The sequence below is a fragment of the Gekko japonicus genome, unplaced genomic scaffold (genome assembly GCF_001447785.1).
Source record: "Gekko japonicus isolate JY-2015 unplaced genomic scaffold, Gekko_japonicus_V1.1 scaffold3837, whole genome shotgun sequence".
In the NCBI taxonomy this organism is placed as follows: Eukaryota; Metazoa; Chordata; class Lepidosauria; order Squamata; family Gekkonidae; genus Gekko; species Gekko japonicus.
Window position 1 is genome coordinate 72,401 of NW_015176561.1, and position 24,932 is coordinate 97,332.

General features: G+C 51.2%; 2 protein-coding genes across 2 annotated transcripts; both read right to left on the reverse strand.

Annotated features, from left to right (window-relative positions):
- Positions 1-1,104: 1,104 nt before the first annotated feature.
- Positions 1,105-10,305, reverse strand: LOC107124096 (HLA class I histocompatibility antigen, B-14 alpha chain-like). Its single transcript, XM_015427482.1, has 7 exons — positions 10,278-10,305; positions 8,896-9,174; positions 6,545-6,829; positions 3,404-3,496; positions 3,095-3,130; positions 2,699-2,731; positions 1,105-1,623 (listed from the first exon to the last, which is right to left on the reverse strand). Exons 1-7 carry the CDS (start codon positions 10,303-10,305, stop codon positions 1,619-1,621), a joined length of 759 nt encoding a protein of 252 aa, XP_015282968.1. The 3' UTR covers positions 1,105-1,618.
- Positions 10,306-10,475: 170 nt separating this feature from the next.
- On the reverse strand, positions 10,476-20,038 carry LOC107124097 (class I histocompatibility antigen, B alpha chain-like). Its single transcript, XM_015427483.1, has 4 exons — positions 19,975-20,038; positions 15,370-15,421; positions 12,503-12,775; positions 10,476-10,498 (listed from the first exon to the last, which is right to left on the reverse strand). Exons 2-4 carry the CDS (start codon positions 15,419-15,421, stop codon positions 10,476-10,478), a joined length of 348 nt encoding a protein of 115 aa, XP_015282969.1. The 5' UTR covers positions 19,975-20,038.
- Between the last annotated feature and the right edge of the window lie 4,894 nt (positions 20,039-24,932).

Here is a 24,932-nt window from a genome sequence, read left to right on the forward strand (position 1 = left end):
TCTTCCTTCTTATTTGGGCCAGGTGTGAAGACAGCCAAGGCACTTGCCAGCTATCCTCCTCTGCTGCTTCAGAGGAGCCAGCTGTGGTTTCTGAAGGCTCTGTGAGCTCATCCATGCCCATGACAGCCCGCCCGTCTCCACAAATGCCTCCTTCCCAAGCCCCAGCCCCATTACCTGGCCCAGAGTTGCTGCTGCCACCCCCCATGGAGCTGGACGAGCAGTGGGTGAGCCGAGGGACCCAGTCATGTGATGCCAGCATATGAATGGGCAGCAGATCACATGACTGCAGAGAGGCCTTGCTTGCCTCATCCGCCAGCTTGCTTGGCCTGGGAGAAGTGGCTAGCAAGCAGTGTTCCCTCTAAGCTGAGTTAGTGTGAGCTAGTTCAGTTTTTTAGCCTCCAGCTCACACATTTCTGTCTTGGCTCAGGAAGGAGAGCTCCAGAGCAAACTAATTTATGTAGGAGCCAAATCACTTGCTCACAACTTTAATGCCAGTAGCTCACAAAGTAGAATTTTTGCTCACAAGACTCCACAGCTTAGAGGGAACATTGCCAAGCGCTCCAGCCGCACAGCCTCCGCCTCCATGCCCATTGCCTGCAGGTGGAGGCACCGGAAGCTGAGGTGCCTGGACCACGAGAAGAAGAACATATTGGATTTATACCCCTTCACTACCCAAAGGAGTCTCAGAGTGGCTTACGAACTCCTTTCCCCTCCCCTCCCCACAACAGACACCCTGTATAAGGCGGGTGGGGCTGAGAGAGCTCTGACAGAATCTGCTCTTTTTTCAAGAACAGCTCTTATCAGAACTACGGCTTGCCCAAGGTCATCCAGCCAGGTGCAAGTGGAGGACTGGGGAAATCAAACCCGGTTCTCCCAGATTAGAGTCCGCGCACTTAACCACGACACCAAACTGGCCACCAAAAACCACTACACCAAACGAGTGATGGGGCACGTGCCCCTATGTGCCCCACTGTGGCTATGCCCCTGACTATAGAAGATAGATAACAAGATACAAAGGGGGAAAAATACCACCCTATAATTTCTATGCAAAGAAAACCAAGAAATTATACGATACAAACCGTACAAACACTTTCAAAAGTCAAAACTGGCTCGATCAAGCTGATTATTCATATTACTATATTAGCAGCCATTTTCAAAATCACAGAATTCCAAGTTCTTCTAACGCTTCCAGTGTCATGGGATTTTTGCAGTAGTTAAAATTAATAACTCACACAGACCGCCTTAATGTTACTAAAACAATCCCTCTTTAAAGGCCTGAACTCGGATTTCCAAACTTTGGCAAACCCCCAGAGGTTTTCACACATCCTCAGAAACCGAAAAGGGCGATCGCACTGGCCAGGCATTTATGCTCCACAGCAGCTGCAGCGACTTAGAAGAAACAAGGGGGGAATTTCCCATCTCAAGGCCCGAGGAAGGAGAAAGACAGGTCCGTCAGAAAGAGACTGTCCCGCCCTCAAGAAACAGTTCTGCCGACTAGTACAGAAACAGGCAACATAACAGGGGGTGCTAAAGATGGGCCACAGCTCACGAGGGTCCTGCGTTCTTGGGAAGATCCGGATGGGTTCCCTTCTGGTTCCTCTCACACGCCAATGGGAAATCAGGCTGCAGAAACCAAAGAGGGGGAGAGAGTGAAGTTCCCAGCTGGCAGTGTGAACATGGGGGAGGCAGGTAGAATCACCTGACAGGAATGAAGAAGCTATCCAGATCGATCTTCCACTTGGAGATAGGCCCACCTGCCCCTCTGCCAGCCCCCTACAAATCAAGGCCACTAGCTCAGAGGAGGAGGAGGAGAATATTGATTTATACCCCGCCCTTCACTCGGAGTCTCAGAGCGGCTTACAAACTCCTTTCCCCTCCCCTCCCCACAACAGACACCCTGTGAGCAGTGTTCCCTCTAAGCTGAGTTGGTGTGAGCCAGTTCAGTTTTTTAGCCTCCGGCTCACACATTTTTGTCTTGGCTCAGGAAGGAGGGCTCCAGAGCAAACTAATTTATGGAGTAGCCAAATCGCTCCCTCACAACTTTAATGCCAGTCGCTCAGAAAGTAGAACTTTTGCCCCAGAGCAAACTAATTTATGGAGTAGCCAAATTGCTCCCTCACAACTTTAATGCCAGTCGCTCAGAAAGTAGAACTTTTGCTCACAAGACTCCACACCTTAGAGGGAACGTTGCCTGTGAGGTGGGTGGGGCTGAGAGAGCTCTGACAGAAACTGCTCTTTTCCAAGATCAGCTGTGCCAGAGCTACGGCTTGCCCAAGGTCATCCAGCGGGTGCAAGTGGAGGAGTGGGGGAATCAAACCCGGTTCTCCCAGATCAGAGTCCGCGCACTTCACCACACCACCCGACTGGCCACCAAAAACCCACTTTGGTGGATTCTCACTGGGAGTGAGAAGATGCCCAATGAGAGGGGCCCACAGACTCAGCAGCTCTGGACGGTGGCTCAAGGAAGTGAGTCCAGCCGCACTTGCCTCACCAGATCCAAATCGCACAGCCTTTCCATGATTTCCAATGAGAGTTTGATCAAATGGGGGGGGGGTGGGTGGGCCGAGAAACTGTTCTCATGCAAGGACTGAGACTATATTGCAAGCCTCGAGGCTTTTCCCACAAGAAAGCAAAAGCCTTCCCAACCCCCTTTCCATTTCCCCCCCTTCTCTTCCATTCCCCCCCACCCCCCACTTACCACTGACAGAGCTGTCTGATCCCTGGTCCCTTGCTGCAGAAGGGGAAAGAAGGAAGGGGGTCAGGATCTCTCCCTGGAGAGGTGGGTGGTCCAATCTCCCCCCAACCCCTTTTCCACACACCCCCTTACATGGTGGAATCTAACATGGAAATCTCCCTTCCTTTCGACAGCTGCGTGCTGCTTCTCAGAGCGAGTCCCTCAGGCTGGCAGCTGGCTGGCTGCATGGGCCACAGAAAGTGCATCTCCTTCCAGATCACTTTGGCCAGGGAGGGGTGGTGGTGGGCAGCTTCTCTATGAGATTTCACAGCCAGCCTGATACCCGGGCACAGCAGCCGTCTCCCCCACACCCTGGCATCAAGGCAATAGTTCAACGAGGGGAGGGGGGAAATCACTCACTCGGTGCTCCTTGGTAGCTGTCTTCTTGTCGTCTTCCTGCAGAGACAGAATCAGAGCATCGGGATTCGAAGGGTCCTCCAGAGAGCATCCAGCACCGCCCCCCGGGCTAGAGCAGGGCTCTGGAGCCCACCGTCCCCCATTGGTCTTACAGTCTTTTTGGGGCAACCCTCTACAAGTTGTCATCGAGAAGATTTCCTGGGTCATAGAGCAAAGGAGTATCTGCAGGCAGGAGATGGTCATTTCCTAGTCTGTGGCTCCGAGACGCCCTTTCACTCGACCCCCCCCCCAACACATCCCTGGTTTATTTACTGATGTAGAAGGTGACCCCGGCCCCCACCAGGACGACAGCCACCACGACCCCCAGGACGACGCCCACAATGAGCCCCACGTTGGATGCAGAGTCTGAAATGAGAAAAACAAAAACGAAATGCGTCTACTCAGATGGACCCCATATCTGCGAGGTAGCAGAAACCGTGGTGGTGAGCCTGGGACCTCCTGCGTGCAGAACGTGGGACGCGGCTGCTAAGAGGTCATGAAAGCAAACAGAGCCAGTTTGGCGTAGTGGTTGAGTGTGTGGACTCTAATCTGGGAGAACCGGGTTTGATTCCCCACACCTCCAATTGCAGCTGCTGGTGTGACCTTGGGTCAGTCACAAGTTCTCTCAGAGCTGGTCTGTCAAGGGCAGTCCTTGAGAGAGGGCCCTCTCAGCCCCGCCTCCCTCACAGGGTGTCTGTTGTGGGGAGGGGAAGGAGTTTGTAAACTGCTCTGGGACTCCAAGTGAAGGGCGGGGTATACATCCAATCTCTTCTTCTTCTTAAAATCACCAAACCCAGCTTGCATGGTGGCCATAGGTAGGGAGGGTGCGGTGGTGGGCCTCCCTCCCTGGGGAGGGAATTTCTTCCCTGAAGGTAACCCCCCCCCCACACACACAGACAGATACAAGGCAGGAGGAGGCTAAAATGGAGAAAGGGGCAAAATCTTTGCGAAGAAGAAGAAGAACTTGTGCCTGACCCAAGGTCATCCAGCCAGGTGCAAGGGGAGGAGTGGGGAATCAAACTTACAAACTCCTTTTCCCTTCCCCTCCCCACAACAGACACCCTGTGAGGTTGGTGGGGCTGAGAAAGCTCTGACAGAAACTGCCCTTGAGAGAACAGTTCTGAGAGAACTTGTGCCTGACCCAAGCTCATCCAGCCAGGTGCAAGGGGAGGAGTGGGGAATCAAACTTACAAACTCCTTTCCCTTCCCCTCCCCACAACAGACACCCTGTGAGGTCGGTGGCGCTGAGAGAGCTCTTGACAGAAACTGCTCTTTTTCAAGAACGGCTCTTATCAGAACTATGGCTTGCCCAAGGTCATCCAGCCAGGTGCAAGTGGAGGAGTGGGGAATCAAACTTACAAACTCCTTTCCCTTCCCCTCCCCACAACAGACACCCTGTGAGGTAGGTGGGGCTGGGAGAGCTCTGACAGAAACAGCTCTTTTTCAAGAACGGCTCTTATCAGAACTAGGGCTTGCCCAAGGTCATCCAGCCAGGTGCAAGTGGAGGAGTGGGGGAATCAAACCCGGTTCTCCCAGATCAGAGTCCGCGCACTTAACCACTACACCAAACTGGCTCTGTTTGCTTTCATGGCCTCTTAGCAGCAGCGTCATGAAACGCAAGGAATGCAGCGCTGGGGAGAGGATCACTCCCAAGGAGTGCCACATACCAGTGGGTAAACGCGCTGATGTCCTCTCCCCCAGCGCCACCCTCTGTCCCTGACCGTGGAGAAATGATACCAGCCACTGTAAAGCTGTGCCACGTCTCTCCACATCGCTGACGCACTGGGTCGTACGTTCATAATCAACCGTGTCGAACGCTGCTGTTAGAGCTAAGATCCAATCTCTACGGCTCACGTGTCAGTCTGAACCACTTTTCGATTTCTTTCTGTAAATCCTGTTGCTTCTACCGGTGTGTTCTACTCCGTAGGGGGACAGTCCAAACCCAGTCTCGGTCAAACTATCAGAAGGGGATTTTTGTTCCAGGTTCCCGGAGGTGGAGACGGGGAATCAAATCAGCCTCACAAGGATGTGGCGAGCAGGGGGGGAAAAACACCCATCTTTTGACAATGGCCCAAGCACGAGTACAACCCCAGAGCCGACACTAACCACTATCCCATACTGTCCATCTGTATCAAGCTTGCGTGGCGGATTTGAAAAGGCCTCCTCGCGGTTGCTGCATGTGGACTGCCCCGTGCCTGTATTTGGTTGCATACCTTAATGCACTTCCTTGCAAGCTCCTTTGATTTCCTGTGGGAAGCGAGTCTGCAGAAAGCAGGGGGCGCCTGCCAGGGGTCCCCCCCCTCCAAGTCAGCACAATAATCTGGGGTTCCAAGCAAATGCTCCCTCTAAGCTACGGAGTCTTGTGAGCGAAAATTCTACTTTGTGAGCTGCTGGTTTTAAAGTGGTGAGCCAGCGAATTGGCTACCACAGAAATTAGTTGGCTCTGGAGCCCTCTTTCCTGAGCAAAGACAAAGATGTGTGAGCCGGAGGCTAAAAAACTATGAGCCGGCTCACACTAACTCATCTTAGAGGGAACACTGGTTCCAAGCAATGCTCCCTCTAAGCTGTGGAGTCTCGTGAGCAAAAATTCTACTTTGTGAAAGACTGGCATGAAAGTTGTGAGCGAGCCATTTGGGTGCTGCATAGACTAGTTTGCCCCGGAGCCATCCCTTCCTGAGCTGAGACAAAAATGTGTGAGCTGGAGGCCTATAAAACTGTGAGCTAGCTCACACTAACGCAGCTTAGAGGGCATGCTGGCCTAGGGGGTAGGAGGACTGTGGTTGATTCCAATACAGGGAGGAGTTCCTTTCCCCCCTAAGTCCGTTCTTACTGAACTACCTGAAAAAGGCCTCTGCTTTTTGTTTGTTTGTTTGGAGATTAAAGCGACCAGCAAGAGAACAACAGTGTTGCTGGTTTCACCTTTCTTGTACAGAAAAACACTGATTATCACGCCCCGCCCCAAAACAAATTCTGATTATAGGGCGGTCCAAAACTGGTGCCTAACAGGTCGGGCCTGAGGTTCTCCCAGAACTACAACCCGCCTCCAGACCAATGCTCCCTTTAAGCTGTGGAGTCTCGTGAGCAAAAATTCTACTTTGTGAGCTACTGGCATGGAAGTTGTGAGCGAGCCATTTGGCTGCTGCATCAATTAGTTTGCTCCAGAGCCGTCCCTTCCTGAGCCAAGTCAAAAATGTGTGAGCTGGAGGCCTACAAAACTGTGAGCTGGCTCACACTAACTCAGCTTAGAGGGAACACTGGTTCCAAGTACATGCCCCCCCCCCCTTAAGTGGCTATATTCTCCTCCTCCTTCCCTGGGAATCTGGTAGAAAGTTCTGCTCTCACTTTGTCCTTCCTTCAGAGTCAGCCATCTTCCCCTAAAAGGGGCCCGCCTTCCCCCCCCCTTCAGTCTCTCACCCGGCTCCTCCCAGGCCATGTCCAGGGGCTCCGGCAGGCCGTCGTGTTCCACGTGGCACCGGAAACGGTCCTTCTCCTTGGGGTCGACCTTGATGCTCAGCCAGGTGTGGTAGGTCCCGTCCGAGTTGGGGAGGACACCCCCGTGGGAGGTGTCCTGGTGCCAGACCTCCCCGCCCTTCCTCCAAGTGACTGCGATCTCCTTGGGGTAGAAGCCGCGGAGTTGGCAGACGAGGGTCTCCAGGCCGTCTGACCCTGCCTTACGGGCCACACGTCCCCTCGGTGGATCTGCAAAAAAACAAACAGGTTTGGCTCCCATTCTGGCAGGAGAGATGCTGAGTGTGAGCCACAGAAATGGGGCTCGTGGGCAGTTGAGTGTTGCCCAACCCTTGGGTTGCAGAGCCAATGGCCACAGGGCCCCCAGGAGCCAGTTTGGTGTAGTGGTTAAGTGCGCAGAGAACTGAGTTTGACTCCCCACTCCTCCACTTGCACCTGGCTGGAGGACCTTGGGCAAGCCGTAGTTCTGATAAGAGCTGTTCTTGGAAAAGAGCAGTTTCTGTCAAGAGCTCTCTCAGCCCCACCTACCTCACAGGGTGTCTGTGGTGGGGAGGGGAAGGGAAAGGAGTTTGTAAGCCACTCTGAGATTCTCAGTGAAGGGCAGGGTATAAATCCAATCTCTCTCTCTCTCTCTCGTACAGCAAGAGGAGGTGCCATGATGAAAAAAGGCTGTGTTCCAGTCATCTCCCTGACTTCCTAGTTTTCTGCTTGCGGGGAGGTGTACAGATCACTGCATTTTATTCATTTTACTAGAGTTCAAATAAAATAAAGATGCAGTAAGCCATGCTGTAAACCGTCTCCAGGGAGCTTTAGCTGAAAGGCGATCAATAAGCAGACTCTATTACAGGTAAACTGACGGCAGTCAAAACCGTCCTCTTCCCCCACCGCAATGCTCCCTCTAAGCTGTGGAGTCCTGTGAGCAAAAATACTACTTTGTGAGCCACTGACATTAAAGTTGTGAGCGGGCGATTTGGCTCCTGCGTAAGTTAGTCTGTTCTGGAGCCACATCCTTCCTGAGCGAAGACAAAAATGTGTGAGCTGGAGGCTAAAAACGGCAAGCTAGCTCACACTAACTCAGCTTAGAGGGAACACTGGTCACCACACCAAGTAAAGTTGGACTTGGGGGTCCACATACCCCTCAGACTGGGGCCCCCTGTCCTGAGGAGGAGGAGAGGAGATTGGATTTATAACCCCGCCCTTCACTACCCAAAGGTGTCTCAGAGCGGCTCACAAACTCCTTTCCCTTCCCCTCCCCACAACAGACACCCTGTGAGGTAGGTGCGGCTGAGAGAGCTCTTGACAGAAACGGCTCTTTTTCAAGAACAGCTCTTATCAGAACTAGAGCTTGCCCAAGGTCATCCAGCAGCTGTGAGTGGAGGAGTGGGGAATCAAACCCGGTTCTCCCAGATTAGAGTCTGCGCACTTAACCACTGCACCAAACTGGCTCTGAGATGGCGGGCACACACCCCTCTGCCATTCCAAAGAGATGAAAAACTCCACAGACAGGAATTCCCCAGCGGCCCTCACCTTGTCTCCCACAAAGAGACCCGCCTGGTGGTCTGAACTTCCACCTTCTCCAAAAGACTGCGGGGTGGGGGAGGCGATCGATAAGCAGACTCTATTACAGGTAAACTGACGGCAGTCAAAACCGTCCTCTTCCCCCACCGCAATGCTCCCTCTAAGCTGTGGAGTCCTGTGAGCCAAAATTCTACTTTGTGAGCCACTGGCATTAAAGAGTTGTGAGCGGGCGATTGGGCTGCTGCATCAATTAGTTCGCTCGGGAGCCACCCTTCCTGAGCTAAGACAAAAATGCTTGAGCCGGAGGCTAAAAAACTGTGAGCTGGCTCACACTAACTCAGCTTGGAGGGAACACTGTGGCCACCAGACGTCAGAAGAAGAAGAAGAGATTGGATTTATACCCCGCCCTTCACTTGGAGTCTCAGAGCGGCTTACAGACTCCTTTCCCTTCCCCTCCCCACAACAGACACCCTTGTGAGATAGGCGGGGCTGAGAGAGCTCTGACACAAACTGCTCTTTTTCAAGGACAGCTGTGCCAGAGCTTGTGACTGACCCGAGGTCACACCAGCAGCTGCATGTGGAGGAGTGGGGAATCAAACCCGGTTCTCCCAGATTAGAGTCCGCACACTTAACCACTACACCAAACTGAAGCGGTGCCACCCTGCATTCCACCACTTCCGTCTGCTTCAAGTATGAGCCGGCTCTTCAGATGTGAGGGGGGGGGATGCAAAATAACCCTCTCCCCGACTCCCCCCAGCCACCCCGTTCGCCCTCCTCACCAATCCTCAGCAAAGCCTCTTTTCCGTAGCGCAGGTGCGTGTGGAGCCACTCCACGCAAGTCTCAGCCAGGAAACGCTCCCAGAGTTCCCCTCGGTCCCTCTCAGCGTCCCATTTCCTCTTGATGAGATTGGCCTCTGCACTCAGTGCGGTCCAGGTGAGAGTCGCCAGGTCCAGACTGAGGAAGTCCCTCCCGTTGTAGCCGTACTTCGCAAACCCTCTGGGGGTACGATTGTCCCCGCTCTCTTCGCAGCCGGAGAACACCTGCAGGGTGTGAATGCCTAGAGAAGACACACAGAGACGGGGTTACGTATGAAGAGCTTCCTGACAAAAACCGAACACATTTTTTGGGAGTTTCTCTTGATTTCCTGAAGACCCCTCAGCAGCTTTCAGTACCATCGAACACGATATCCTTCTGGGAGGCGGGACCGTGGCGTTGACTGGCCAACCCCAGGGGTGTGGGGATTGGGCGACTGCTGCTGGGGGTCTGCTGTGGGGTCAGGCAGGGTTCCTGAGTACCGCCGGCTCTTCGTTGTTTTAGAGGAGTTCTTGGGGGAGCCCAAACTCCACTGGACCTCCTGGAGGGAGGTCTAGTGTAAGGGACTTGATTCGGGGGGCCCCGCTTGAGGCAACGAGTGGGTTGATGCCCTGGATCGAACGTGATAACCTTCTGGAGACATTGGCCAAGTTCAGAGTGGGGGGGGGGGCATCCACCGTGTTCCAGTGGTTCGACTCTTAGAGGAGGAGGAGGAGATTGGATTTATACCCCGCCCTTCACTACCCAAGGGAGTCTCAGAGCAGCTTACAAACACCTTTCCCTTCCGCTCCCCACAACAGACGCCCTGTGAGGTAGGCGGGGCTGAGAGAGCTCTTTCGATAACTGCCCTTCAGAGAACAGCTCTGACAGGACTACGGCTTGCCCGAGGTCATCCAGCAGGTGCCAGTGGAGGAGTGGGGAATCAAGCTCGGTTCTCCCAGATTAGAGTCCGCGCACTTAACCACTACACCAAACCGGCTCTTACTTGACTGGCCGACCCCGGGGGTGTGGGGATTGGGGGGACTGCTGCTGGGGGTCTGCCGTGGGGTCAGGCAGGGTTCCCTCTTTCCCCCTGTTCCTGTTTAACTTCTACATGAAAACACTGGGAGAGACTGGGGATATGGACTGAGGTGCCCCCAATATGCAGATGATGCCCAGCTCTGTGTCTCCTTAACAGCGGGTCCAGGGGGGGGGGGGTCTGTGGAAGTCCTAAGAACATCAGAAGGCCGGATCAGACCAGTGAGGGTCCATCTAGCCCACCATCTTGTCTCACGAAGTGGCCAGCCAGTTCCTCTGGAGATCCAACAACATGGCCTCCTGGCTCTGGGATTGAGGTTCAGTGCCTACTAATGCGGAGGTTCCCCTCAGCCACCATGGCGAGTAGCCACAGAGAGATCCCCTCCTCCATGAGAGAGGATCCCTGAGGATCCTCTCTGAGACCTTTATGTGCCTGTGGCTATCTAACAGCGAATCCCACATTTTAATCACTCTCTGTGTCTTGCCTGGCGAAGGCCATGGGATAGATGAGGGCGAATAAACTGAAGCTCAATCCAGACACGACTGAGTTGCTACGGAGAAGGTGCCCAAGGACTCAGGGGTCAGCCTCTCCTAGCAGGGCCCCCCCTCCGTGAAGGAGCAAGTCTATCGCTGAGGGGGCGGGGCAGAAAGGTGAGGCACAAATTCTGTAAATAGGTAATCTCCCCTCCAGACTTCTCCTGTGACAGTTGTAAAAGTTGCAGGAAGGAGGACGTGAAATGCTGAGGTAAAAAGCAGGGGGGCGGGATTCATCCGTCCCCTCAGGGTGCCTGTCAACCTCTGTATAAATCAATGGTCCGACCTCATTTGGAGTCCTCTGGTCACCACACCTCAAAGAGGAGATTATAGCATTAGAAAAAGTGCAGAAAAGGGCAACTCGAATGATCAAAGGCTTGGAACACTTCCCCTATGAGGAAAGGTTAAGGCGCTTAGGGCTCTTTAGCTTGGAGAAATGATGGCTGAGGGGTGACATGATTGAGGTTTATAAGATTACTAGAAATAAGGCCCGTTGTGGAAATAAATACAACGGGATCTAGAAAGAGGCTCTGGGAGAGTGCTCTGGCTTTGGGCAAACAGTGTCAGTCTGCTTTTAAAACATGAACCTGGGGCCTGCACACCACCAGAATACAGCAGGTTCCATATGCAACTGACATTCCAAATGCCTTGTGGGGGGGGGGAGTTTGAGGTGTGGAATGGAGTGAAGTCCAATCAGCTTCCATATGCAAAAGACCAGGTTGTCGCAGCAGTTGTGGTGTGGGCGGGACCCGGGCTTTGCCTTCTGATTGGTGGCGATATATGCTGAGGAGCAGTGCCATCAGCCATACACTAAGGAAGTGCATTTTAGAATTAGAACTTTGGCACCCACTATTCAATTATATATAAGGAGAGATGCATGGGATAGAGCAGGTACAAGAAGGCCAGATCACGTGTTCCCTTTCTCACAATACAAGAACTCAGGTGGGCACTCCATGAAATTGCTGAGCGGTCGGGTTAGAACGGATAAAAGGAATTCCCTCTTCACCAAGAGTGATGAACACATGGAATTTACTACCCACCCTCCCCACACTGAGCCTGCTCACGGGGAGGGCGGGGCATAAATTTAATAAAGTAAAATAAATAAATAAAATAAACATATGGAGCAGAAGTCAATCAGTGGCTATTAGCCATTACATATAGATAGGAACTCTCGGTCTGGGGCAAGGGATGCTCTGTCTTCTTGGTGCTTGGGGGGGGGGGCAACAGTGGGAGGGCTCCTAGTGTCCTGGCCCCACTGCTGGACCTCCTGATGGCACCTGGTATTTTTGGCCACTGTGTGATACAGAGTGTTGGACTGGACGGGCCATTGGCCTGATCCATCATTGGCATCTCTTATGTTCTTAGGAACTCTCGGTCTGGAGCAAGTGATCCTCTGTATTCTTGGTGCTTGGAGGGGGGCCAACAGTGGGAGGGGCTCCTAGTGTCCTGGGCCCACTGCTGGACCTCCTGATGGCATCCGGTGTTTTTGGCCACTGTGTGACACAGTGTTGGACTGGATGGGCCTTTGGCCTGATCCAACATTGGCTTCCCTTATGTTCTTAGAAACTCTCGGTCTGGGGCAAGCAATAATCTGTATTCTTGGTGTTTGGGGGGGGCAAATGGGAGGGGGGGTTCTGGTGTCCTGGCCCCACTGGTGGACCTCCTGATGGCACCTGGTATTTTTGGCCACTGTGTGACACAGAGTGTTGGACTGGATGGGCCTTTGGCCTGATCCAACATTGGCTTCCCTTATGTTCTTAGGAACTCTCAGTCTGGGGCAAGTGATGCTCTGTTTGGTGCTTGGAGGGGGACCAACAGTGGGAAGGCTTCCAGTGTCCTGGCCCCACTGCTGGACCTCCTGATGGCACCCGGTGTTTTTGGCCACTGTGTGACACAGAGTGTTGGACTGGATGGGCCTTTGGCCTGACCCAACATTGACTTTTTCTTATGTTCTCCCACTTCTCTGAGAAAGAAGGTGAGGAGGATGTTGTCTGTGCCTCCCCCTCCCGCCCTCCACTCACCCCTGCTCTGGTTGTAAAGGTTCTTCAGAACCATCAGATCCATGATGACGATGGAGGCAAAGTCCCTCCTCGTGCTCCTGGTCCAGAAGTTGGTGTGGTCCCGGCTGATCTCCTCTTTCCAGGACGACTGAGGCACGCACTGCCCGATGTCTCTGTCATATCGAGAGATGAGCTGGTCGTCGATGAATGCCAAGGAGGTGTACTGGGGTATCTGCCTGCCCCTCTCCCAGACGGCCGTCTTGAAATAGTGGAGGGCGTGCAAAGAAGAGGCGCCTGGGAAGGGAAGGAGGACGGAGTTGGTGTGTGTGTGTGGGTGGCAATAACCAAGGACAACCCCAAACCCCCTTTTGGACCACCATTAAATCTGTCTCCTGGTAACTGTTCCCCCAAGGGCACTGTTCCCTGTTCCCCCAAGGGCACTACGATCGGGGGCCCAACATCTTTTGGTTACCCCAGGGACATCAAATTCGCTGTGACCGGGGCCAGGGCCTTTTCGGTGGCGACTCCTACCTGGTGGAATGAGCTCCCGGAGGAGATCCGGGCCCTGCGGGACCTTTTGCAGTTCCACAGGGCCTGCAAGACGGAGCTCTTCCGCCAGGCTTTCGAGTAGGAGCCGCCGCTGCCACTGTACCACCTCTGCACCGCTAGCGCAAAGTGCGGGCTGCCATTGGGGTGCGTGATGGCCCTGGGCTGAAGATCAGAGGGCAGCGTTGTCTTGGAACTTGCTTCGTTGTTCTGGGTCCGTCTTCCAGAACCCATCTTGGAATTATGATCTTTCAGAGCGCCAGCACTTTATTGTAATTTTGTATTGTTGTATTCTGCTGTTAACTGTTTTATTATGGCTTTGTGCCCTTATTGTTAGCTGCCCTGAGCCCGTTGGGGAGGGCGGGATATACATTTGAATAATAAATAAATAAATAATAACTCTGTTACGATGTAGTCCCAAGCAGACCGTGCTTCCAATTCAAACCACATTGCAATAGGAAACCATTAGAGGTGCCAGCCAGCTACAGACTCTGCCGTGGTCTTGCAGGATTTCGCTTACACATCCTTTAAAAAAAGTGAAAGAAATCCACCAGCGGGGACTTTGGAGACTTTCCACAGTCTCTCTACTGGCTGATAATCAGCAGCAGAACAGCTAAGGCTGCGGTCTCGCCAAAGCACCTGGCTGCCTGGCCCCAGGCCAAAGAGGTCACGCGCAATGCAGCTACGCTTTCAATATCTTCCTTCCAGGTGTTGTTTTTATCTTTCACAAAGGAATATTTGCATTTATAATGTTTCCCTACAGACGGGGCCCACGCCTCTAAATGCGCTTCCTTTCCCCCCCCCCCAATACAAAAGGGACATTCCGAAGTCTACTGATCTTTTCTGAAAGTATATTTAACTTATTTCAGTTTGGGGGGTGGAAGGGGTGGCTTTTGGAGTAGTGGTTAAGTCCGCAGACTCTAATCTGGGAGAACTGGGGTTTGATTCCCCACTCCTCCACTTACACCTGCTGGATGACCTTGGGCAAGTCATAGTTCTGACAAGAGCTGTTCTCTCAAGAGCAGTCCTCAAAAGAGCTCTCTCACCCCCACCGACCTCACAGGGTGTCTGTTGTGGGGAGGGGGAGGGGGAGGGAAAGGAGTTTGTAAGCCGCTCTGAGACTCCTCTGGGTAGTGAAGGGCAGGGTATAAATCCAATCTCTTCTACTTCTTCTTCTACCTCACAGGGTGTCTGTTGTGGGGAGTGGAACTGCTCTGAGACGCCTTGGGGGGGTATAAACCCAATCTCGTCGTCTTCTTCTTCTCTTCTTGATCCGCGCCTTCGTTCCTCGGCCTTGGCTGGGTCGCCCCCAGTGTTCCCTCTAAGCTGAGTTTGTGTGAGCTAGCTTATGGTGCTTTAGCCTCTCCAGCTCACAGAGTTTTGTCTTCGCTCAGGGGCAAACGAATTGATGCAGCAGCCACACCTGACTGCCAAGGGGGCTCACAATGTAGAATGTTTGCTCACAAGCCTCCACGGCTTAGAGGGAGCATTGGTCGCCCCACTACCCCCCCAAAAAAAACACCCCACCCCACCAGTGTTCCCTCTAAGCTGAGTCAGTGTGAGCTAGCTCACAGTTTTTTAGCCTCTGGCTCACACATTTTTGTCTCAGCTCAGGAAGGGATGGGGCTCCGGAGCAAACGAATTGATGCCGTAGCCAAATCGCTCGCTCACCACTTGAATGCCGGGAGCCAGTGCCGGATTTACGCATAAGCTAAATAAGCTACAGCTTAGGGCCTCGCAATCTGCTGGGGCCTCAAATAAAAACGCAATATAAAAAATGATTTCAAATATTAAAAAGGCGTATATATTTTAAATTTTTCTGAGACCAGCTGATGTAATTTAAAACAGTAGGGGGCCTCTGGGGTTTGTATAGCTTAGGGCCTCAGCAAGTCTCAATCCGGCCCTGCCCGGAGCTCACAAAGTAGAATTTTTGCTCACAAGACTCCACAGCTCAGAGGGAACATTGCACCCCACCCCACCCCCCAAATACCCGTTTGCGCCGTCTGGGCATCCAAACCCGAGAACGGCCCCGCTCCTCGGCTGCCCCTGCACGCTGTTGGACTGTTCCGAGGGTTCCCTCCCGGAGAGGAGCGGGGCTGATCCGAGGGGGAGGGCAGAGCGACCGGGAAGACCCCCCCTCCCGCGCGCCCTCCGAGGGTCCCCGCCCGGCCGTCGCTGCCGCTGCGTTCGCAGGGGGAACTTTGCGCGCAGGAACCCCCAACCAGGGGGAAGATGAGCCTGCCCCTTCCGACGGGCGCTGCAAAGGAGGAGCGGGGGGGGGACGCCCCGCCCCTCCTCTCCCCTCCCTCCCTCCCTCCCGGCCCGCCCCAATCTCCACTCACCCAGCAGGGGGGCGACTCCCCCCAGGAACAGCAGCCCCTCGAGGGCGCCCATCTTCTACCATCTGAGCTCTGAGCAGGAGCAGGAGAGAGAGCTGTGAGAGAGGTGAGTGGGTTTCTTTTACTTGCTTTCAGCTGAGAGAATTCAGCTAAGGATATTTTGTGGGAAAACTGTGTTTAGCAGTGTGTGGAAGCACTTAGAGTTCTTGCAGAGTCCTGGCTGATTGAGTGTGGGAGAGGAACGGGCATTGTTTGACTGGGATTGCCTGTAATTGAGAGGAAGTGGAAGGGGCATTGTTTTGCCTGTGATTGAGTGCCTGGGTGAATTTGAATAGCTGCTGCCTGACCTCTGCTGGGGGAGGCCTCTATTTAAGGAAGCACCTTGCCCAAAAAGAGCCAGGCTCTTTGTCTTTCCCGTAAAATAATTTGACTTGATAACAAAACCCACATAAATACCAAGGGTTTAAAAGGGGGATTATATTTATTTATTTTAAAAGAATTATGAAGCCAGAATGCCAGCAGGGGGTTGGGGGCTATCCAGTGTTTTGCACGGAGTGTCACATGTATGACTATCTGCCCACTGGGCAGAAGTCTTGGGTGTGTCCTCGGTGCAAGGAGCTCCTGGTTCTCAGGGAACGTGTGTGCTCCCTTGAGGCCAAGGTGGCTGACCTGGAGAAGCAGAGACAGTCAGCTAGGCACACAGAAAAGACTCTCGGGGACTTGTTAGCTTCGTCCCACTCTGGATCTGGCAGCCCCGCTGCTGTCAGGGAGCATGAGGGTCTAGGGGAAACAGGGCACCATGCTGAGGATAAGGGGAATGTGCCCTCAGAAGGGACCTCTTCCCCAGCTGGTGAGCGGCTCTCCTTTTGCACCAAGGAACCATCCCTGAGCAGGGTGGGAGGGGGGCTCTTGGTAGTGGGTGATTCGATCCTTAGGCAGGTAGACAGCTGGGTGGCGAACCCGCGTACTGACCGTATGGTGACTTGCCTGCCTGGTGCGAAGGTAGCGGACATTACGCGTGTTTTAGATAGGCTGGTAGATAGTGCTGGGGAGGAGCCAGTGGTCGTGGTGCATGTCGGCACCAACGATGTGGGGAAATGCAGTCGTGAGGTCCTGGAGGAGAAATTTAGGCTGCTGGGCAGGAAACTTAGGTCCAGGACCTCCAAGGTAGCCTTCTCAGAAGTGTTACCTGTTCCACGCGCAGGGCCGGAGAGACAGGCAGAGATCAGGAGTCTCAATGCGTGGATGAGACGATGGTGTAGGGGGGAAGGGTTCAGGTTTGTTAGGCACTGGGATACTTTTTGGAACAAGAGGGAGCTGTACAGGCGAGACGGTCTCCACTTGTCCCGAGAAGGAACCAGGCTGCTGGCACTTAAAATCAAAAAGGTGGCAGAGCAGCTTTTAAACTGAATATTGGGGGAAAGCCGACAGGAGATGAAAAGTCTCTGGTTCGGGTTGGCTCATCTGAGAGAGGTGAGGGGGTACCGGTTGCTTTTCTACAGGGAGGTGGATTGAAATTGTCCACAGAGGCCATGGCTGGTGACATGGACTGCCGGACAACGACTCGAGATAGCAAGAGGAAGGATGCAGGCTTAACTTGTAAGGGAAATTACAGCTGTTTCTATACAAATGCTAGAAGTGTCCGAGGTAAAATCGGGGAGTTGGAGTGCTTGGTGTCGGAGGGAAAAATAGACATTGTGGGTATTTCTGAAACTTGGTGGGATGAGGAAAATCAGTGGGACACAGTGATTCCCGGTTATATATTATATCGGAAGGATAGGGGGGGAAGGGTTGGAGGTGGGGTAGCTCTGTATGTCAGAGAGGGTATAAAGTCTAGAAAGATTGAGAGGCTAAGTGAATTGGATTCGCTTCTGGAAGTTCTATGGGTTGAAATAGGGGGGCCAAAAGGAAACTTAACACTGGGAGTTTGTTATCGCCCACCAGATCAAAAGATAGAGGAGGATTATAAAATGATGAATGCCTTAAAGATAGCAACTAGACAAAAACACTGTGTAATAATAGGTGATTTTAACTACCCACACATTGATTGGGTCAATATGTGTTCTAGTCGGGAAAAAGAGATTGAGTTTCTAGACACTCTAAATGACTGTGCTATGGAGCAGATGGTCACGGAACCTACCAGGGGAGAGGCGATCCTTGATTTGGTCCTAAGTAACACTCAAGACCTGGTGAGAGATGTAAAAGTGATTGCACCGCTTGGAAACAGTGATCATAATGTTGTTGAGTTCATCATTTGTACAAATAGAGAATTGGCCAAAAAGACTCACACAACCATTTTTAACTTTAAAAGGGGTAATTTCTCTGATATGAGGGGACACGTGGGGAGGAAACTGAAAGGAAAAGTAGAAAGGGTCAAAACAATTGGGGAAGCTTGGGATCTATTTAAAACTACGATCCTAGAAGCTCAAAAAATATATATTCCGCAGGTTAGGAAAGGCACAAACAGGTATAGGAAAAAGCCTGCATGGTTAACAAACAGAGTAATGGAGGCTGTAAAAAGTAAAAAGAATTCCTTTAAGCAGTGGAAAGCTAGTCACAGTGAGGCTGATAAAACGGAACACAGGCTATGGCAAATAAAATGCAAGTCTGAGGTCAGGCAGGCAAAAAGGGAATATGAGGAGCATATAGCAAAAAACGTAAAAACCAACAATAAAACTTTCTTCAAATACATTAGAAACAGGAAACCAGCCAGGGAGGCAGTGGGGCCCTTGGACGACCAAGGGGTAAAAGGAGTATTGAAGGATGATAGGGAAATGGCTGAGAAGCTAAATGCATTTTTTGCCTCCGTCTTCACTGTGGAAGATGAGAAGTGCTTGCCCACTCCAGAACCACTGATTTCAGGAGGGGTGTTGGAAGACCTGAGTCAGATTGAGGTGATGAGAGAGGAGGTCCTAAAACTGATAGACAACTTAAAAACTGAAAAATCACCAGGCCCAGATGGCATACATCCGAGAGTTCTGAAAGAACTCAAATGTGAACTTGTAGATCTCCTGACAAAGATATGTAATCTTTCCTTAAAATCTGCCTCCATTCCTGAGGATTGGAAGGTAGCTAATGTCACTCCCATCTTTAAAAAGGGTTCCAGAGGAGATCCGGGAAATTACAGGCCAGTCAGTCTGACGTCGATACCGGGTAAATTGGTGGAAACCATTATTAAGGAAAGAATTAGTAGGCACATAGATGAACAAAACCTATTGAGGCAGACTCAGCACGGTTTCTGTAAGGGAAGATCTTGTCTCACTAACCTGTTAGTGTTCTTTGAGGGGGTGAACAAACATGTGGACAAGGGGGATCCAATAGATATTATTTACCTTGACTTCCAGAAAGCTTTTGATAAAGTTCCTCATCAAAGGCTCCTAAGTAAGCTCAAAAATCATGGGATAGAAGGACAAGTCCTTTTATGGATCAAAAACTGGCTAGTTCATAGAAAACAGAGAGTGAGTGTAGGTGGGCAATTTTCTCAGTGGAGGGTGGTAAGCAGTGGGGTACCGCAGGGATCAGTACTTGGTCCACTGCTTTTTAACTTGTTCATTAATGATTTGGAGATGGGAGTAAGCAGTGAAGTGGCTAAATTTGCGGATGATACAAAGTTGTTCAGGGTGGTGAAAACCAGTGAGGATTGTGAGGCACTCCAAGGGGATCTGTCAAGGATGGGCGAGTGGGCGTCAACATGGCAAATGGGGTTCAATGTGGCCAAGTGCAAGGTGATGCACATTGGAGCCAAAAATCCTAAATATAAATACACATTGATGGGGTCTGAACTGGCAGAGACTGAGCAAGAGAGAGATCTTGGAGTTGTAGTGGATAACTCACTGAAAATGTCGAGACAGTGTGTGACTGCAATAAAGAAGGCCAATGCTATGCTGGGGATTATTAGGAAGGGTATTGAAAACAGATCAGCCAATATAATAATGCCCCTATATAAATCAATGGTGAGACCTCATTTGGAATACTGTGTGCAGTTCTGGGCACCACACCTTAAAAAGGATATTATAGCTTTGGAAAAAGTGCAGAAAAGGGCAACTCGAATGATAAAAGGGTTGGAACACTTTCCCTATGAGGAAAGGTTAAAGCGCTTAGGGCTCTTTAGCTTGGAGAAAAGACGACTGAGGGGTGACATGATCGAGGTTTATAAGATTATGCATGGGAAAGAGCAGGTAAAGAAAGAGGTACTTTTCTCCCTTTCTCACAATACAAGAACCCGTGGGCACTCCATGAAAAACGGATAAAAGGAAGTATTTCTTCACCCAAAGAGTGATTAACACATGGAATTCACTGCCACAGGAAGTGGTGGGTGCTACAAGCATGGACGGCTTCAAAAGGGAATTAGATAAGCATATGGAGCAGAGGTCCATCAGTGGCTATTAGCCACAAGGTATAGCTAGGGGCTCTGGGGCAAGTGATGCTCTGTCTTCTTGGTGCTTGGGGGGGGGGGTCAACAGTGGGAGGGCTTCTAATGTCCTGGCCCCACTGCTGGACCTCCTGATGGCACTGGTATTTCTGGCCACTGTGTGACACAGAGTGTTGGACTGGATGGGCCTTTGGCCTGATCCAACATTGGCGTCTCTTATGTTCTTATGTTCTTATCCCCGCAGCGTCGAGCCCTGCGAGCAAAGGCGCCTGCAGAGGAGGGACCCGGGACCGGAGCACACAGGGAAGGAAAGCAAAAGTGGCTTCGCTCTCAGCTTCCGGGTGTGGGTGTGTGCCTGTGTGCCTGTGTGCCTGCGTGGAGGGTCCCGGCCAATGCTCCCTCTAAGCCACTGGTTCTCAACCTTCCTAATGCCGCAACCCTTTAATACAGTTCCTCATGTGGTGGCTCAAGTGGTTAAGAAGCTGAACTGCAGGCTGTGGACGGTCGGTAGTTCAGCAGTTCAAGACCCAGGTTGCCGCATGAGGGAGTGAGCTCCCGTCTCTAGTTCCAGCTCCTGCCAACCTAGCAGTTTGAAAGCAAGAAATTGCAAGTAGATAAGTAGGACCCACTCTGGTGGGAAGGTAACAGCGTTCCCTGCACCTTGGTGTTTAGTCATGCCGGCCACATGACCACGGAAACGTCTTCGGACAGCGCTGGCTCTTTGGCTTGGAAACGGAGATGAGCACCGCAACCCTAGTCGGACTCGACAAGGGAACCTTTACCTTTACATGTTGTGGTGACCCCCAACCATCAAATTATTTCTGTTGCGACTTCATAACTGTAATTTTGCTCCTGTTATGAATCATAATGTCAATATCTGCTATGCAGGATGTATTTTCACTGTTACAAATCGAACATAATTAAAGCATTGTTGTTGTTGTTGTTGTTCAGTCGCACAGTCGAGTCTTCGCGACCCCATGGACCAGATCCCGCCAAGCCCTCCTGTCTTCCGCTGTCCTCTGACGTTGGCTCACTTTTATGTTCGTTGCATCGATGACACTGTCTAACCATCTCATCCTTTGCCGTCCCGGTCTTCTTTGACCTTCCATCTTTCCCAGCATCAGGGTCTTCTCCAGGGAGTGCTCCCTTCTCATTTGGTGGCCAAAGTATTTGAGCTTCAGTTTCATTATCTGGCCTTCCAGGGAACAGTCAGGGTTGATTTCTTTTAGGATTGACTGATTTGATCTTCTTGCAGTCCAAGGGACTCTCAAGAGTCTTCTCCAGCACCATAGTTCAAAAGAATCTATTCTTCGGCGCTCGGCCTTCCTTATAGTCCAACTCTCGCAGCCATACATGACTACTGAAAGACTATTGAAAGAGGTAGTCAATCTTTAAAGGCGACCCCTGTGAAAGGATCGTTCGACCCCCAAAGGAGTCATGACCCACAGCTGTGGAGTCTTGTGAGCAAAAATGATCGTTTGTGAGCTCTTGCCGTTAAACTTGAGAGCGAGCGATTTGGCTGCTGCATCAATTATTTTGCTCTGGAGCCCTCCCTTCCTGAGCTAAGGCAAAAAGGCGTGAGCCGGAGGCTAGAAAAACTGAGCTAGCTCACAGTGACTCGGCTTAGAGGGAACACTGCTCTACTCCCTGCAAAATGCAGGACGTTCACAGCTAACACACCACCACCACCCCCAGTGACCCCTGCTGTATGGCCAGAGGATGGGAGAAAACCTCCAGGATCCCTGGGCTAATCCAGCCTGGAGAAAAATTCCTTCCTGACCCCCCCAACCAATGCTCCCACTAAACTGTGGAGTCTTGTGAGCAAAAATTCCAGTTTGTGAGCAACTGGCCTTAAAGCTGTGAGTGAGCAGTTTGGCTACTGCATAAACTAGTTTGCTCTGGAGCCATCCTTCCTGAGCGAAGACAAAGATGTGTGAGCTGAAGGCTAAGAAACTGTGTGCTAACTCACGCTATCTTAGAAGAAGAGAAGAGATTGGATTTATACCCCGCCCTTCACTACCGAGAGGAGTCTCAGAGCATCTTACGAACTCCTTTCCCTTCCCCTCCCCCACAACAGACACCCTGTGAGGTAGAAGAAGAAGAGATTGGATTTATCCCCCGCCCTTCACTACCCAAAGGTGTCTCAGAGCGGCTTACAGACTCCTTCCTCTTCCCCTCCCCACCACAGACACCCTGTGAGGTAGAAGAAGAAGAGATTGGATTTATACCCCGCCCTTCACTATCCAAGGGAGTCTCAGAGCAGCTTACAAACTCCTTTCCCTTCCCCTCCCCACAACAGACACCCTGTGAGGTAAAAGAAGAAGAGGAGGAGACTGGATTTATACCCCGCCCTTCACTACCCAAGGGAGTCCCAGAACGGCTTACAAACTCCTTTCCCTTCCCCTCCCCAAAACAGACACCCTGTGAGCAGTGTTCCCTCTAAGCTGAGTTAGTGTGAGCTAGCTCACAGTTTTTTAGCCTCCGGCTCACACATTTTAATCTTAGCTCAGGAAGGAGGGCTCCAGAGGAAACTAATTTATGCAGTACCCAAATCACTGGCTTGCAACTTTAATGCCAGGAGCTCACAAAGTAGGATTTTTGCTCACAAGACTCCACAGCTTAGAGGGAGCATTGCCTATGAGGTAGGCAGGGCTGAGAGAGCTCTGACAGAAATGGCTATTTTTTTCAAGAACAGCTCTGAGAGAACTACACCTTGCCCAAGGTCATCCAGCCAGGTGCAAGTGGAGGAGTGGGGGAATCAAACCCATTTCTCCCAGATTAGAGTCCGCGCACTTCACCACGACACCAAACTGGCTCAGTGGGAACACTGGTCCTGGCTGCAGTCGCTTCAGGGGAGATGGGTGTTGTGCACTCCTTCTTCAAGAGGCTATCCCAGTAGGCCTCGAGGAAGCAGGAGAGTGAGGAGGACGACTCCTATATGTCTCTGCTCAGCCTCCCTGCTAGCAGCCTCCTAAGCAGCCACAGAACCAGGCCAGGACACAACCCTGCCCTAGAGTTCCGGAAGCAGCTTCGTGAAGTGTTGTTCTTCCTGACAGCCAAGTGACCTCCCCTACAGTTACTGTTAATAAAGAGGCCTTCTGAGGAAGGGGGTATGTGTCTCTGTGAAGCGCCTGGCACTGGAGTGAGGGCACATTGTGTGTTGGGCTCCAGGCACCAAAGCGGGGTTTCTTCACTTCTTTCTTTCCCACTGAGCGCTGGGGCCAGGTCTGGTTGAGAGGCTCCCTGAAATCCCGGCCCTTCGGGATACCCCCCCCACACACACACTTTTACTGAAAGATGTATTACCAGTCAAGGACGAGGCAAAGAAACTCACATCAATACTTTTGGCAATGGCAAAATTAATTCAATTCAATTTATTACGGGTCTATATGACCAAAGTCTTGACCAAAAAGAGAATGCAAAAAGAGTAAAATAGGTACATAAAATTAACATAGAATATGACAAGTGCATAGTCACAGTCAATAAACATATGAAACCCAGGCTGAGCCCAGAGATTTAAAAATTACCTAACTACACTTGGGGCGGAGCCAACTAACTAAAATCCTCCTATGATTAAACGTCGACGTAGGTGTTTACAGAGATAATAAAGTTTTCAATGTTTCTTGAGAGCCGCAACCTTAGCCAGGAACCGTGCCACATTAGCTGTTATCAGTCCATCAGCATTTGAGTCAGATAACAACACTGAGAGCACCTAAGGTTGTGAGGGAAGATTCATCTTCGTAAGGGCAAAATTAATTATTGCAGTCTCCTGGAAGTCCCCCACCCCGCTAACGCTCAAGGGGCGGCATGACAAATTGTGGGAACAATTCGTTATGGCAGAAACTAGCAGACCAAAGTCAGCAATCTCTATCACTTAAAACTGACAAACACTCTAAATTTTAACGGTTTTGGGCACCAGGGATAAACTACATGACAGTACACGAAGTACGTCCAACAAACGCACACTACCACAGATGGATATCCCTGTAAACAGTTCTCAATCCTAGTTTCCCCCAACGATAAGACTGGCACTCTCAAAGGTCCACAAAATGCTGTGTTATATAAATAGGGATAAAAATATCTGTGGTCTTAGATGAAGTGGTAACAGTTAGAAGATGTGTATTATACCCACTTGACAGTTCCTTCATATCCTTTCTAGGTTGTGCTTTTTAGGTTGTATTGTGTTTACTGTGTATTGTATAAAAATAAAAAAAAATAAAAAAAGATGTAGTACCAAATAACTCTCAATGGCCTCCTCATGAGGTGTCTCCTCCAGCGGATTGGGGCCCACGTGTTTAATTTGCTATTATTACGGTCTTAAGACCAACATTCAAGGAGCTGCGGTGGCTCAAGTGGTTAAGACGCTGAACTGCAGGCTGTGGAAGGTCAGTAGTTCAGCAGTTCGAGACCCGAGTGTGCCGCATGACCGGAGTGAGCTCCCATCTCTAGGTCTAGCTCCTGCCAACCTAGCAGTTCAAAAGCAAGAAATTGCAAGTGGAGAAATAGGTACCCCTTCAGTGGGAAGGGAACAGCGTTCCGTGCACCTTGGTGTTTAGTCATGTCGGCCACATGACCACGGAAATGTCTTCGGACAGCGCTGGCTCTTCGGCTTTGAAACGGAGATGAGCACCGCAACCCTAGAGTCGGATTCGACTGGCTTTCGAGCAAGGGAACCTTTACCTTTACCTTTTTAAAGACCAACATACAGAGTAAGCATAATATGTGAGGGAGAGGGGGAAACCCCCCACAGTCATAATATACAAAAATAGAAATCTGAATGTAAGGAGTTTTAAAATGTGATTCCCGCAATCTAACAATGAATGCACAAAACTCAGCGACTGAATGTGTAAATCTCTGCATTCTTATCTGTTGGGAGCCAGTGAAGCCTTGCTTTGTTTGTATTAATGTGCCCGGGTGTCCTATCGGCTAATGGGGTAATAATTTTAAGACAAGCCTCCCTGTAAAATGGACAGCTGAAGAACACATGCTCTGCCGATTCCACCTCGCTTAAAAGGCATGGGCATAGCCTTTCAGAGTATTCTACCTGCCTTGAATAACCCCAGATGGAAGAGCAGAACATCTAGCTAGGGCAAATGCTTTCTTTCCACTGAAGTCAAATATATGAAGCTGGCTCAATGGTGCTTTTGCTATTTAACAACACCCCGAGTTTGGAAGCCTTAGAGATGTCAGATTG

What these genes read in the sequence shown, in the direction of transcription:
- LOC107124097 (XM_015427483.1), bottom strand. Translation starts at nt 15,421, where the DNA reads ATGGGCGCCCTCGAGGGGCTGCTGTTCCTGGGGGGAGTCGCCCCCCTG. An exon ending in GGGAGTCGCCCCCCTGCTGG is followed by an intron (nt 12,776 to 15,369) that starts GTGAGTGGAGAT and finishes TTCCCTTCCCAG; the next exon opens with GCGCCTCTTCTTTGCACGCC. An exon ending in CCTTTACAACCAGAGCAGGG is followed by an intron (nt 10,499 to 12,502) that starts GTGAGTGGAGGG and finishes CCTTCTCCGTAG; the next exon opens with CAACTCAGTCGTGTCTGGAT.
- LOC107124096 (XM_015427482.1), bottom strand. Translation starts at nt 10,305, where the DNA reads ATGGTGGCTGAGGGGAACCTCCGCATTA. An exon ending in AGAGGCTTTGCTGAGGATTG is followed by an intron (nt 6,830 to 8,895) that starts GTGAGGAGGGCG and finishes GTTTTTTTGCAG; the next exon opens with ATCCACCGAGGGGACGTGTG. An exon ending in CGGGGTCACCTTCTACATCA is followed by an intron (nt 3,131 to 3,403) that starts GTAAATAAACCA and finishes CTGTCTCTGCAG; the next exon opens with GAAGACGACAAGAAGACAGC.